The sequence below is a fragment of the Microcebus murinus genome, chromosome 19 (assembly GCF_040939455.1).
Source record: "Microcebus murinus isolate Inina chromosome 19, M.murinus_Inina_mat1.0, whole genome shotgun sequence".
Taxonomy (NCBI): domain Eukaryota; kingdom Metazoa; phylum Chordata; class Mammalia; order Primates; family Cheirogaleidae; genus Microcebus; species Microcebus murinus.
The window spans coordinates 27,415,684-27,429,955 of record NC_134122.1 but is presented as its reverse complement, the minus strand read 5'-3'; the positions used below and the strand labels follow the sequence as shown (position 1 = coordinate 27,429,955).

Sequence of the window (14,272 nt, the reverse complement as noted above, 5' to 3'; positions counted from 1 at the left end):
GCCTGCCCAGACCGGGCCAATAGAGCGCGGAGTACCGCAGCCGCGCTAGGCCAGGTTAGTCGCCAGCCGAACGCCCGCGGGGCCAAGCCGGCAAGCCGAACTCAGGCACGTGACTTCGCGACGCGGACTGCGCCTGCGCGAGGCTGGGCTGCGGCGTGTGTTTGAGAGAGCGTGACCTGGACTAGAACCTGGTGCTAGACGGGGATCGGACTGGGGGCGACGCTGGGCCAGGTATTGGGCGGGCGGCGAGGGGCGGCGCGGAGGCCCGGGGGGAGTTCACTGCGCCGGACACTTCTAGTGAGTTCCTACTCTCAGGAGCCCCGGGACCCGGGCGGAGACAGGCCGAAGGAGCAGGGGGTGTCTGAGCCAAGATCGGGAGCGTCGGATGAGGAGACTGAGGTGCTAAAGGCCGGTGTGGGAAGGGGTCAGGGTTGGCCTAAGGGTCCCGGTGAGCGTCTGAGGACCGGCGGGTCCCTCCAAGGGAGGACAGCGTGACTCCAGGGTTTATTTTTTATTTCAGCATATTATGGGGGTACAAATGTTTAGGTTGCATATATTGCCCTTGACCCACCCGAGTCAGAGTTTCAAGCGTGTCCATCCCCCAGATGGTTCGCGTCGCACCCATTAGGGGTGTATATACCCATTTCCTCCTTCCCCCTCCCATCTGCCCGACACCCGATGAATGTTATTACTATATGTGCACTTAAGTGTTGATCAGTTAAGACCAATTTGATTGTGAGTACATGTGGTGCTTTAATTGGGGTTTTTAATCTGAGTAGGTTAAAGAATTTGGGCAAGGAGAGGATGACACCTTTATCTTTTCTGTGTGAAATGTAGCATTTCCTTTCCCCATTGCCTTAGCAGTGCCTGAAACAATGTCATAATTTCAAGTGGGGATGAGTGTAAATGATATAGTTCGAGATAGTTTGTGCAGCAACTACAAGGTGGTATTTCGAGCTACCATTTACACTCATTCCTGCTTTGGAATTATGATAGGATCTTGTTATTTAAATGCATTGCAAAAGAAGCATATATATTAATATAGCAAGAACTTGTTTTTCAAACACTTTGATATCTATTTCAATGTCATTGGGGTTGGGGGGTAATTCTGTGTGTTTTAATTAATGCATGTAAATGCCATGCTTCTAAGAAGAATGTAGAACAGTAAAGGCCCTCTGCACTAGTGTCACTGAGGTGCTGGTCTGGAGAAGCTGTTTAGTACATTACATGGACCCAGGTTCAAAGCTAGCTTAGGCCAACCTGGCCAGTCTTGCCTACTGCATGCTGCAGGACCCAAACAAGTCTCTCCCCTGCAGGGCCCCAGTTATTAATCTGTTCAATCTGCCATCACTTCTGAGGTCTATCCAATGGCAACTTTCTAATATAACCAGACTTTAAAATATTTTCATGCTATAAACTGGTCGTTCTGATGTATTTTTATTAAAAGGTTTTAAGTGTGCAGCCCAGCTCTGTCCAATAGAAATAAAATGCAAGCACGTGTCATTTTAAATGTTCAAGTAGCCACAATAAATTAAAAAGAAATTGGGAAATTAATGTTAGTAATGTGTTTTATTTAGTCCAGCATATATGGAATATTATTTCAACATGGAAAAGTTATTAATGTGTGTATATTTTACATTCTTTTTTTCATACACCAATTTTGAAATCTGGTGTGTATTTTACACTTAGGGCATCTCCATTCAGACGGGCCACATTTCAAGTACTCAGTACCCATGTGTGGCCAGTGGTTACTGTGTTGGGCAGCACAGCTTTTGCTCATTTGTCCACAAACTTTGCAGAAAAGAAACCGTTGAGTTACCTTCCCTTTACTCAGGCCTGGAATGCCAACACTTTTTTCCTAATGATGAATGATAATAGCTATAATTTTTGAGCACCTGTTATATGCCAGACATTGTGCTAAAAATATCTCCTCTTGCAGTTGATGAAATCGAGACATAGCAAGGTCAAATACTGGGCCCTGTCACACAGTTCTGGCTGGGACTCAAGACTCAGCTCTGCCTTGGCTCTATGTCTGAGTACATACTGAGTCAACACTGTGCCACATGGTATACATAGTAGATGTCCCCTCATCCAGTTATTGCTAAAGTCCCCTGTGGGCAACATTATTGTTAACCACAGTGTAGAGGTGAGACTGAGGCCAGAGCAGTGAGTGCTTAGGGACGTATGGATGGTTGTTGGCAAAACTGAAATCTGAACCTAGGCTTTCTAACCTCAGGGCCTATACTTGTAACCACTTCTCTGTCTTCTTTCTGCCTTTTGTGACTAGAAACCCAGGTTGACTCTCTTCTCTTTCCTGGACATATTTCAGGCCTTGAAGCAACAGGAAAGGCAGAAATGGACCTCCTGAAATTCGCCCGGCTCTTCTCTGGGCCTCGCCCGATGGGACTGTCCCTCCTGCAATACCTGGACCCTCTCAGAGCCAGCTGGGCAGGAGGCAGGGAGGGGCCTGCGTGGCTGACTCAGCTGGTGCCAGTGGCATTCAGTAGCTCCCTCTCTCAGCGGCCCCTTGGCCAGAGGAGCCAGAACATGAAGAGCCTCAGCTCTGAACCGAGCCAGCCCAACCCCACAGCCACTCAGGAGGAAGAAGAGGAGGAGGACTTTGGGACCCTGTCGGACAAATATTCCTCCCGGAGACTGTTCCGCAAATCAACAGCACAGCTCTATAACCTTCGGCTCAGGGAACAGAGTGTCGAGGAAGATGAGGAAAAGGAACCAGAGCCAAGATCATGGGGCCCTAAAAACACCCCATACTGGTACTTCCTTCAGTGCAAACGCCTGATCAAGGAAGGAAAAGTGAGGGAGCCTTTGGGCTACACTTGGGTTCCCTGGTGGCTCAGTGTTTTGTGAGGGGCCACCTGAGCTGCCCAGCCTCCAAATGTTGGGATGCTAAGGGCCTGGTCCATAGGCCTTTCCTCTTCTCTGCCTTCACCCACCCTGGCGACCAGCCAGCCTCATGGCCTTAAGGGTCCCCCTGTCCTCCACCCTCTATTGCAGTTTCTTATTCTTGTTGCCCCAGCCTTCCCCTTACCCCTGGCCTATGTGTCCAGCTTCCTCCTGATCTCCCTTCCACTTATCTACACAGGCAACTGTACAGATCCAGGCCTGGGATTTTGTTCCCAACCTTGCTTTCCCCACACTTTCTTCATCTCACTAAATGGCAAACCGGTTCCACTCACCTAGGTCAAATGCCTTTAGGACATCCTTCATTCTTCTCATTTTCTGACCAACTCTACCTTCCAAAACATCATCGGCCCTAACTACTTCTCACAACCTGTCCCTGAATGCCCAGGCATGGCCTTTTCCTCCACCTATCAGCTATCAGGACTCTTGTCCCTGGGGTCCCTGCCATCTGCTTGCAGCACAGAGCTGTCCTTTTATTTTCTTATTTATTTTTATTTTTTTTAGAGACAGGGTTTCCCTCTGTCACCCAGGCTGGAGTACAGTGGCATGATCATAGCTCACTGCAGCCCCAAACTCCTGGAGAGCTGTCCTTTTAAACAGAAAGTAGTTCATGTTAATCCTCTCTCCAAAACTCCCAATGTATTCAGTGGCATTAATGTTCATTTTCTTAGGTATTGATAAGGGCACTGCGTTTATGTTTAGAAATCTCTTAGAGGTATGTGTTAAAGATCTTATGGATGAAATGATGAGATGTCTGGGATTTGCTTTAACAATTCAGGGCTTTTGTCCTTTTCTGTTTTTTTATTTGTTGTTGTTTTTCTTTTATAAATTGGCACACTGAGATCAGTTTGCAGAGGGATTACAGGCCTCCTATCCTCCACTGAGGGTCCCTGAGGCCATTCTGAGACCCCTCCCCATCACTCCTTCTCCCACAGCTGGCTGAGGCCCTGGACTTGTTTGAGAGGCAGATGCTGAAGGAGGAGCAACTGCAGCCACTCGAGAGCAACTACACGGTGCTGATCGGGGGCTGTGGGCGGGTCGGCTACCTGAAGAAGGCCTTCATGCTCTACAACGATGTGAGTGTGAGGTGTGGGGCGGCAGGGGCGAGGCTCTGGCCTGAATGTGCCACTTAACTGATGTGTTAAACTGGGCAGGTGACTTCACCTCCCTGGCCTCAGCTGTCTCTGTAAAATGGAGGTGTTCTTGGGTGATAAATGCCATGACATGGAAAGTCCTTCAGCACCTGCCTGGACCACACAGGTCCCGCATGTCCCCTTCCTTTTCCACTGCCATGCCCAGTTTGGTCACGTTCCTTCTCCCCACTTGTGTGCATACATGCACCCTTCTTCTAGAGCCGGTCCTTTGAATTTAAAGGGCTTTCACCTCTCTTGAAAGATGGTTTTGCTTTATATTCACCCACCTCTTTGGTGTGTGGTATTTGTTATTCTTAGCCAAGATGCCATTTCTTTTGGGAGTCAGGAAAGAGCCTTGCCTGAGAGGAGTGTAGGCTCTAGCAGGAGAGATCGCCTCTCCTTCTGCAGCCAGAAGCTGGAGTCCCTGGGAACCCTAGGCCTCTTGTAATTTGGGACACTCTGCTCCAGGCCCATGGTCTCTAGATGGAAGCAAGGGGGAGAAATTGCAGGGACAAATGGTAAAGTAATATTATATCCTTTATATATATATATATATATTTTCTTTTTATGTCCTCAGTTGAATGGAAAACATTATGTCCTTTAAAAAACCTAATAAAATTTCATGGCATAGGAAGATGAGAAGCTGTCCTGACCTACTGACTGGCAGAAAAGAGTTCAGGGCTAAGCAAGGAGCAGGCAGAGCAGGGAGTGTCTGTCAGGGCCCTTGGTTGACCTGCCAGCAGCCCTTCCTGACGTTTGGAACATCCTCGAGTGACTACCTTCCTTGTCACCTTGGAGAAGCCCAGGCTACTCTAACCTCTGTTGTTCTGTGTCACTTTGTAGCCTTTTTGATTAATATTTTTGGTTGAGGTGCTTTTTTAAATAACCTTTTTACTTTCAAATAATTTTAGATTTATAGAAAAGTTGCAAAGATAGTATACAAAGTTCCCAAATACCAGTCACCCAGTTTCCACAAGGGTAACATCCTACATTATGGTGGGACATTTTAACTTATCACTGGTGACATTAACCTTGGTCATTTGGTGAAAGTAGAGTTTGCTGGGTTTCTCCATGTGAAGTTGCCTTTTCCCTGGCCGTCCTCTCTTTTCTAGGTATCCTTCGTAGTACTTGTTACTGTTTTGATCACTAATCTGCGATGTGTTTCCCTTCTAGAGGGGAAGCTCAGTGAGGACAAGCTGTGTCCACTATGCTAACCCCAAGACCAGTGCTGGGCACGTAGCGAGTCCTCAGAACATGTCTGTGGAGTATGGGGATATACACAGAGCTTACATCATCCTCAAAATATTATAGTACTTGCCATCTTCACTTTGCAGATAAGGAAACTGACGCCCAGAGAGATGAAGGGACATGTCCAGGGCTCCTCCACATGAGAGCACTGGGGCTGGGATTTGAGCAGGCTCTTTACACCCCTTAGCAGCCTGTCACCTGCTCTGGGTACCAGGAAGTTCTCAACCTTGAACACCTGCCTCAGTCCCCTGGAGGCTTGACAAGTAGAGTCAGGCTTGATACACCTTAGGTCATGTGACTCCTCAGGTCAGGTGGCCCAGAGAATGTGCATTGCTTCCACCGCTGCTGGTTGGGGGCTACCCCGAGAATCCCAACATGCACCCTGCCCTCCCACTTAGCCCTTGCGACAGCCTTTCAGGGCGATGGTGTCATCCCCATTTTCCTGATGAGGAGCTTACTTGCCCATGACTCTTCAGTTAGTAAAGGTACACTCCCTTCTCCCCTTGACAACTAGGGGGACATGGTCAGGCCTGAGTATGGGGATATCAGGAAGACCCTAGTGTAAGCACTCCAGGCCCAGAGCGGGCTGACAAGCACCCAGGGAAGGATGGTTTCTTATTTGGTCCTTCTCGGGGTGCTCAGTTCTCAGAGTCCCTCTGATGGATCAGGAGTTTGGAGAGCTGGGCTTTGATGTGTCACCTGGCCCTGCTGCAGTGCCTAGCCTGTTGGAAGCAGTGACAGGGTCCTCTCTAGCTTCACCTGGGGTGGCTGCTCACCTGTGTGTCCAGCTAATCCTGTGCCACCTCTGAGTTTCTTTCATCTCAACAGATGAAAAAGCGGGACCTAGAGCCTTCGGACGCCACGTACACAGCCCTGTTCAATGTCTGCGCCGAGTCCCCCTGGAAGGACTCCGCTCTGCAGAGTGCCCTGAAGCTCCGGCAGCAGCTCCAGGCCAAAAACTTCCAGTTCAACTTGAAAACCTACCACGCCCTGCTAAAGATGGCGGCCAAGTGCGCAGACCTCAGGATGTGCCTCGATGTGTTCAAGGTGGGGACACCCCTTCCTTTCTGTGCCTGTACTGGGTCCAGTCCCCTGTGGCAGGTGTGAGGCTGTTGTGTCTGCCTTCCCTCATGCGGAAAGGTTTAGGGAGGATGAGCCCCTGTTCTGGGCTCTGGGTTCACAGATGAATCCCCCAAGACCCTGTCCTCAGAGGTGTCAGGCTGACAGATGAGGAAACTGAGTCTGGTGAGCTGAGGCCTTGCCCACACACCCACAGCTGCCCAGTGGTGGAGCTGGAACTTGAAGCCAATTCTGTGCCATTCCAGAGCCATGAATCTGGGGGCTGCAAGTGGCCACTGGGGTGGTCTTTGCAGAGGTGCCACACAGACTTGTCTGGAGCAGAGCTGGGAGGGGGGCAGCCAGGCTGCTCTGATCAGGAGCTAGATCCCGGCCTCACCTCCTGAGGATGCATGGGCCTGGTCCAGGCTCTGCTGCAGGTTCTCAGTGCGACCTCCTTGTTCCTTCCCTCAGGAAATTGTCCACAAAGGGCATGCGGTCACAGAGGAGACCTTCAATTTCTTGCTCATGGGCTGCATCCAGGACAAGAAGATGGGCTTCCGACACACCCTGCAGGTCTGCCCCCCGCCCTGTCTTCCTGCCCTGCTGCCCCTATGTGCCTGCGCCAGGGGTACAAAATGACAATCCTGTGAGCACCCAGGAATGCCCTGTGCAGGGTGTTTTTATATTTGCACTCTTGGCTTTCCCAGCAGCCACTACAGCCCCCATTTTATAAACAGCTGGGATAGGAGGCCGGCAGAGGGCGGCCCTCCAGCGGAGGGCCGGAGTGAGGGTGGCCCCGCCTCTCCCACGCTGCTGGGTGGCCTCTGTGCAGTTGCCCAGACCCTCTAAATTCATGGTCCCTGAAAACCTCCAGCTCAGTCACCTGGGGACTCATTCAACCCCTCCCACAGTGGCCCCCGCAGCTCAGCATCTCTGCAGGTGCGACCCACAAGTCTGCGTTTAATCCCAAGGGATTCTCATGGACGTCAAAGTCAGACACACTGCTCTGATCCCATCTCGGGCCCCCAGAGACAACCCCCCTTACCAAGTGGGGAGTTAGTGTTATAATTGGCACCACTGCTTTCATGGCTTCTCAGAGTTGGAAAGACCCGGAGCTTAGCTCAAACTCTCCAGCATAAAGTGTGGACCCCACACCAGAGCATCAGCCTTACCTGGTGGCTAGTCAAGAAATGTCAGCTCTCAGTCCCACACGACCCTCCTATGGCCATTCTGCATTGCAGCAGGCCCCCCAGGCAGTTGGTCTGCACAGGGTTTGAGCCCCAGTGATCTGGGCCAGCCCTGGACCAGATGCTTGTACCCCCTCTGCAGAATCCCTGGGAGCAGTGGCTGCTGGCTGCCCTCTGGCCATCAGCAAGCTTCTTTATAGTGAAAAACTAGCCAAACTCTAGTCCCTGCCACTCTTTGGCCTAGATCTGTTCTAGTTAGAAATAATCTGTCACACTAACAGCGGGTTTGTGTTGCACACTTACTAAGTTGCCTGAGCTAGGTGCCATTAGCTCCATTTTACAGTAGGAGAGGCAACTGAGACCTGCAGAGGTTAAGCAACTTGCCTACGGTCCTACAGCCACCAAGTGGGAGAGCTGGGACTTGAACTGTTGTCCTGACAGTAGTGCCTGAATCTTGGTGCCATACTCTGCTGCCACAGGAGAGCACTTGTGTTGCTGCTCAGCCTCCCTTCTGGCAGCTATTGTGGGGGTGGGATGTGGCTGCTGAGACCATTGCCTTCCTCAAGACCCAGTCTGGTGGGCGCCAAGGTTCGCCCATCTGGGGCCTGACCAGCCCCTCCCCAGTGCCCCAGTCTGCGCACTGATACAGGCAGGATGTCAGATGGGAGCCCTTGACTCCATGTTGAGCCCGCAGACAAAGAGGAGGGAGCCTGTTCGGCATTTTAGTAACGGCAAAGCGTTAGTGAGTGTCAGCGATCAGAGGTTGATGACACTTGGAATGTACTAGGTGCGGAGCTGCAAAGAGGAGAATGATTTCTTGTCACCAGGAGACCGAGACCCCCAGAGCCCACAGCTAGTGAAGGGGGGAGGCAGGGCTGTGTCGGAGCCTTGGGCTCTCATCTGGGGCCACGTGCTTAGCTGGCACTCGGGAAATGCTGCTGAATCCCAGCCTTAAAGGTCAGCCTAGGCTCTTCCAGAACCTAGCCTCTCTGGCTGTCCCTCCCTTAGGGGGGACATGGAGAAGCTGAGCAAAGACCCCTAGTACAGGAGCCTTGGGGAGAGGACAGAGGGATGAGACTGTGGGGACAATTTGGGAGTGAATTGAGGAAGGACAGGAGGCTTCCCAGGGAGCTCCAGATTTCTGAAGATTCTTAGTTGCTATGCCTGGCATCAGTTTAGACACTTTTCTACACCTTCCTCACGCCCCTTGCACTGGCTGGTCTGACTGGCTGGTCTGACGGTTGACTCCCAGCGCCCACCTCTGCCTGAGGTTCTTCTGAGGTGAAAGCATCGAGCTGACGCTTGTCTCCCCCCAAGCAGGTCTGGCGGCAGATGCTGAGTCTGGGGCTCAAGCCCAGCCTACACACCTATAAACTGCTGTTGATGGCAGCTCGGGACTGTGGCCTGGGGAATCCTGAGGTGGCTGCAGAGCTGCTCCTGAGGCCCAGGGAGGAGGCAGCCCTGCTTCAGCCCCCAGCAGGCAGGTGGCGTGGAAGGAGGAGAGCTCAAGCCGCCGCAGGTGATAGCATGTCAGCCAGGCTACATGTGGAGGTTCTGGAGAGGCAGCTGTTTATGGAACCTTCTCAGGCACTTGAGGGGCCTCCAAAGCCTCAGGAGGCCAGAGTACCCAGCAAGGCCCAGGTAGAAACTGAGGCAGAGCCTGGCCACACAGTGGCTCTCACCCCAGTAGCTCTAAAGCCACCTCCCTTGGAGCTGGAGGCCAACCTCCTTACTCCTGGGGCCATCCCCTCAGCAGTGGTCTCCTTTGGGACGGTGAGCACCCCAGCTGACAAGCTGGCCTTGATGGGGGGCCTAGAGGGCTTCCTGGGCAAGATGGCAGAGCATGGGCTCCAGCCCAACATTGGGATCCTCACGCTGCTGGCTGAGGTGGTGGAGCCGGGGAGCCCTGCAGAATCCTCACTGCTGACCCTTCTGGACACACATCGGGTGGAGGCTGATGTGACGTTCTTCAACACGCTGATTAGGAAGAAGAGCAAGCTGGGAGACCTGCAGGGGGCAAAGGTGAGGGCCTCTTGGCTGAGACTCCTACTCTGTGCCTCAGACTGCAGAACCCGGCTCACTTGCTGGTCTGTGTGTTCCTCCTGGCTCAGCAGGCTCATCTGCAGCCTGTGCCGGGCCTGGCCGTGAGTGAGGTGCCAGGAGCCAAGTGGCAAATAGGCCAGATGCCCTCCTTGCCCTCCTCCTGGAGCCCCCAGGTTGGCGAGGAGGGCAGCCCCCAAACATGTCACGATGCTGGTGAGTGAACACGAGACATACAGGTGCTGTGGGAACTTATGGCCAAGGTGTTACTCCCTGGGGAGCAGCCTCTGATGCCCCAAAAGCCCCGAGAGTCCTCGCCCTTTACACTATTCCCCCCGCCCCCGGGACACTTCCTCTGTGCCAGACGCTCTTCTGAGAGCCTCATGTCTGCGAGTTTGTTTATTGGCCAGATTGGAGGCCCCAGGGCCCTCTCGGGACTTCATTCATTCACATGACAAGCCTTAATGGGATGCCTTTTTTGCCAGAAGCACTGCCTTGGGCACTTTAGAGGGTCAAAGGTGACAGACACTGCCTCTACCTTCCGGCCCACAGTGCGGAGCACGCTTTCCTCTGGACAAGCTAAACATTACCCAGGGACCCTCCCTGACCCAGCCCCTTCCCCAGGGACCCTCCCTGACCCAGCCAGGCCGAGCAGGCAACCATCTCCCTTACCCTGCCCAGGGGCTCCCTTGGCCAGCGTTTCTCATGCTATGGTCATTGTTGCCTTCACTCTAGAGCCTGAAGGACCAAACACAGGGTGGCTGACAGAGCACACGGCAGCGGGTGGGAGGGTAGGGACATGAAGGGTGTTCCTAGAGAAGGGACAGCTTGTTGGAGGCGGGCAGGGTGCATGTGCAGAACATCTCAATTCTGGGGATCTGGGTCCTGTGGGGCAGACTGGACATGACTTGGGGCCTGCGAGCAGAGCTGAGGCCACTGAGCAGAGCTGTGCCCCTGGGGTCTCCAGCATCCAGCCAAGGGCTTCACCAGAAAGGCTCTCGCCAGGGTGGTGGGTTACAGGTTACGGTGACACTGTCCATCCTCACAGGCTTTGTTGCCAGTCCTGGCAAAGAAGGGAATCATCCCCAACCTGCAGACGTTCTGCAACCTGGCCATTGGGTGCCACAGGCCAGTGGATGGGATACAGCTGCTTGCAGACATGAAGGTGAGTGGTCCCAGGCCTGGGCAGGACACCTATGGTGCTGAGGGGCACTCTGGGAGTGCTCAGGAAGAAAGTTGGGGGGCAGGGAGAGTGGAGCAGATCAGTGTCCAGTGTAAAATGGGCATCGGTCCCATTTGGGAGAAAGTAGACCCTAGTGAGTGCTGCAGGGCTGGGCGTGGAGAGCCATGGGTGTCCCCATCTTGAAGGTGACACTGAGAGGTAGGGATGGGCCTTGACCCCAACACTCCAGAAAGATGGAGAGTATGACCAGAGCAGGGATTATCAGAATTCCTGGTGGGGGACAGTTATCACAGCCCCCAGGAGCTCTGATATGCACCCACCCAGCCCCCACGGAGACTTCTTTGAGTGAATTTTATTCTGTCAGGTTGGGGTGTCCCCCACGCTCACCATTCTCTTGCTGTTTTGCGTGGATGCTGGCTGCTTTTTTAGGCTGACCACCACGTGTCAGCAGTAAGCCCACAGCCAAGAACAGGGAAGTGGTGTCTCCCACATTGTTATCTGCCCAAGTCCGCTGGTCTCTGAGAGTAGCATGGGCTTCCTTCTTTGCAACTTCTTGTGATGGGCTAAGGGGAGAGTCGGCACTTGCTTTCCTCTGGAGTGCAGTCCATTGTCGCTATTAGGTTCTGCCCTTCCTGTTCCTGGTGACTGGTCTTGAGAGGCCTGACTAGCAGGTAACTCTCCAGGCAGGACATGGTGCCGCGGGCTTTGCACCAGCCTCTGCCATCATTCTGCTGATTGTAAGATGTCTGTAATGTTCCAGAAGTGCCAGGTGACCCCCAACGCCCACATCTACAGTGCCCTCATTAACGCAGCAGTCAAGAAGCTGGACTACGCCTATCTCATCGACATCCTGAAGGACATGAGGAGGAACAGAGTCCTGGTGAATGAGGTGGTCATCCGCCAGCTGGAGTTTGCAGCCGAGTACCCTCCCACCTTTGACCGGGTGAGCGCCAAGCTTGGCACCCCACCCCCACCCACCCTGGTTCTAGCCTGTGGTGTTGCGTTCTCTTGCCTAAAACTGCCGAGCTTCCCTTAGGAGAAATCCCAAAGTCCTTAGACCACAGTCCGCAAGTCTGGTCCTGCTCTGTGTGGTTCATTTCATCTCTCAGGCTGGTCTTGCTTTTGTTGACTCTGCCCGTCCCACTGGCCTCCCCTTTCCATGAGGCCACCAGCCTCTTTCCTGCCTCAGAGCACTTGTGCTCCCTCTGCCCCAGCAGGTGCCCTTTGCTTTTCACTCAACTGGCTCCTCCCTCCTCCCATAGGCCTTTGCTTGAATGGCTTTCTCACACGCCCCGCCAGCTGTTTCCCCACTGCATACTGCCCTGTGCCTTTGCACACATCTTGCACTGCTCACTTGCCGGCGCCTGTCACCCCGGCCTTTGCTAAACCTCAGGTTTCCAGTGCTAGAGCCTGCCTGCATTGCCCACTCCAGTCCCAGGTGCCCACACATTGCCAGGTGCTCAATGGACTGTTTTGTTCAGTGAATGGCAGCAGCAGGGCAGTGATGGAATTTGCTTGGTCATGGCCAGCTACCCTGCTATTCAGGCTCTGGGGGTTTGGTTTGGGGGCTGTTGAGTCAGACCCTGTGCTGAGCATCTCCAGAGCACCCAAAGCAACAGCAACCTGGAGCACAGCCCAGAGGGGAGGGAGACAAGCACATCGGCAAGGACAAAGCCATGGGGCGTGGGGTCAGGGCTGCTGTGCAGGTGTGACACTGGAGTGCCATTTTGAAGGCTTTGCCGGAGCAAGGGGACAACAATGGAGTGTGCCCAGCAGAAGGCATAGCTGGGCATCTTTGAAATGTCCTCTCATTGATTGCTCAGTTCTTTACATATTCTGGATATATAGTCTTTTGTTGATTCCACGCTGCGTGTTATCTTCTAGTTAGTGGATTGTCTCTTCACTCTTTGGTTCTAGGGCCCACGAGGGGTCTTCTTAGGTTAAACTCAAATGTTGTAAGACTATCCTAGGCCTCAAGCTTATTTTTTCACATCATGTACAGACATCCCTGACTTACCGCAGTTCAACTTATGATATTTTGACTTTATGATAAACCCATCATAAAGTGGGGCATATCCCCACCGTAAGTGAAGGAGCTCCTTCCATGGGCTTGTGGTGGGATTATGGAATGCCTGTCACTTTCACACCATCATGAAGTTCATTGTTAAGTCAGGGACCATATGCTGTGTTGCCAGCATTGAATGCATTTTCAACTTAAGATGCATTTATCGGAGTGTAACCCTGTTGTGAAGGAACATCCGTGCTCATACTCCCTTATATGGCCGATACCTGGCCAGGGGCCTGCGCAGCAGACAGAAGACCCCAGAGCAGTGGTTTGTGTTCATAAGTGCCCTCAGGATGGTGGACTTTTTTATTTCTATTTGTGACTTTTTTTCTTTTGTCTCTTCCCAGAAGAATCTATTTGTGATTCTGCCAAGTTTTGCTTTATGTACTTCAGGCTATGTTAGGTACATTCAAGTTTAGAATTGTTAACTCTTCTGAATCAAACCTTTTATCTTCATGTAGTAACAGTCTTTATCTCTGATAATACTTTGTGGCCTGTTTTCTCTATATATTCCCCTGCCAGCTGTTTTTAGGATTCTGCCTGGTATATCTTGTTGCTTCTATTCTTTCTGCCTCTCCATGGCAACTGCTGCAGCAGTGATGGGTTAGAGGGAGGTGCTGGCTGTGCCAAGGGAGGGGCTCAGCAGACTGGAGGCAGAGTCCGTGGACTGTGGTTCTAGCTTGGAGGCTGGGGTGACACCTGTGGGTGGAGGAGCACAGCAGCAAACGTTTAGGAAGATGACTGTTTGGCAGATGGGGATCTGGGCCTGTCCAATGGCACGGCAACTTTAGCTGGAACCTGTTTCTCTGCAGTAAGCTGCTCCCACACTGCACATCAGCTGCTATTCTGCCCCATCCTCTGCAGCTGCCTGGCAAGGAGAGCAAGCAGCAGGGACCAGTTTCCCTGAGGCCTGCCATGGTTGGGATTAGCTGTAGGTAACAGGCAGAGACTCCCATCAGGGGGCTCCTCTTGCATCCTGAACCCACGCCTTTCCAATTACAGTACAAAGGGAAGAACACTTACCTGGAGAAGATTGACGGCTTCCGAGCCTATTATAAGCAATGGCTGAAAGTGATGTCAGCAGAGGAAACCCCCCACCCCTGGCAGAAGTTCCGGACGAAGTCCAAGGGGGACCAAGACACCACTGGGGAGGCTGATGTGGACAGCAGCCCTGAGGGCAGGTGATGGGGAGCGAGGTTGGAACAAAGTGTCTAGCCTCACAGCACTTTGTGGGAGCCCCAGGAGTCCCTTCTATATTAAAAGACAAGTGAAAATGCTGGTGTTGCTTCATGCATGAGGGAAAGTCCTGGCCCAGAGTAAGAGCTGCAGCATTTCATGGGCACTTGTATGAGGACAGACTTTGGGACCAGGGTGCCCACATTCACAACAGGTCCAAGGACAGTTTGAACTACTTTTGTGTGTCAGGCCATCCCTG

The 14,272-nt window shown here is 52.6% G+C and overlaps 1 protein-coding gene across 4 annotated transcripts; it reads left to right on the top strand.

Annotated features, from left to right (window-relative positions):
* Positions 1–109: 109 nt before the first annotated feature.
* Positions 110–14,111, top strand: PTCD1 (pentatricopeptide repeat domain 1). Of its 4 annotated transcripts, none has more exons than XM_012759025.2 (9): positions 110–231; positions 2,330–2,814; positions 3,858–3,998; positions 6,132–6,350; positions 6,834–6,935; positions 8,870–9,571; positions 10,638–10,754; positions 11,533–11,715; positions 13,840–14,111. In XM_012759025.2, exons 2-9 carry the CDS (start codon positions 2,356–2,358, stop codon positions 14,020–14,022), a joined length of 2,106 nt encoding a protein of 701 aa, XP_012614479.2. In that variant the 5' UTR covers positions 110–231; positions 2,330–2,355; the 3' UTR covers positions 14,023–14,111. The 4 variants fall into 4 exon arrangements, with proteins under 4 accessions (XP_012614479.2, XP_012614477.2, XP_075851418.1 ...); XM_012759023.2 differs by having other exon boundaries at positions 8,867–9,571; XM_012759024.2 differs by lacking the exon at positions 110–231 and adding an exon at positions 259–399 and having other exon boundaries at positions 8,867–9,571.
* The last annotated feature ends 161 nt before the right edge of the window (positions 14,112–14,272 follow it).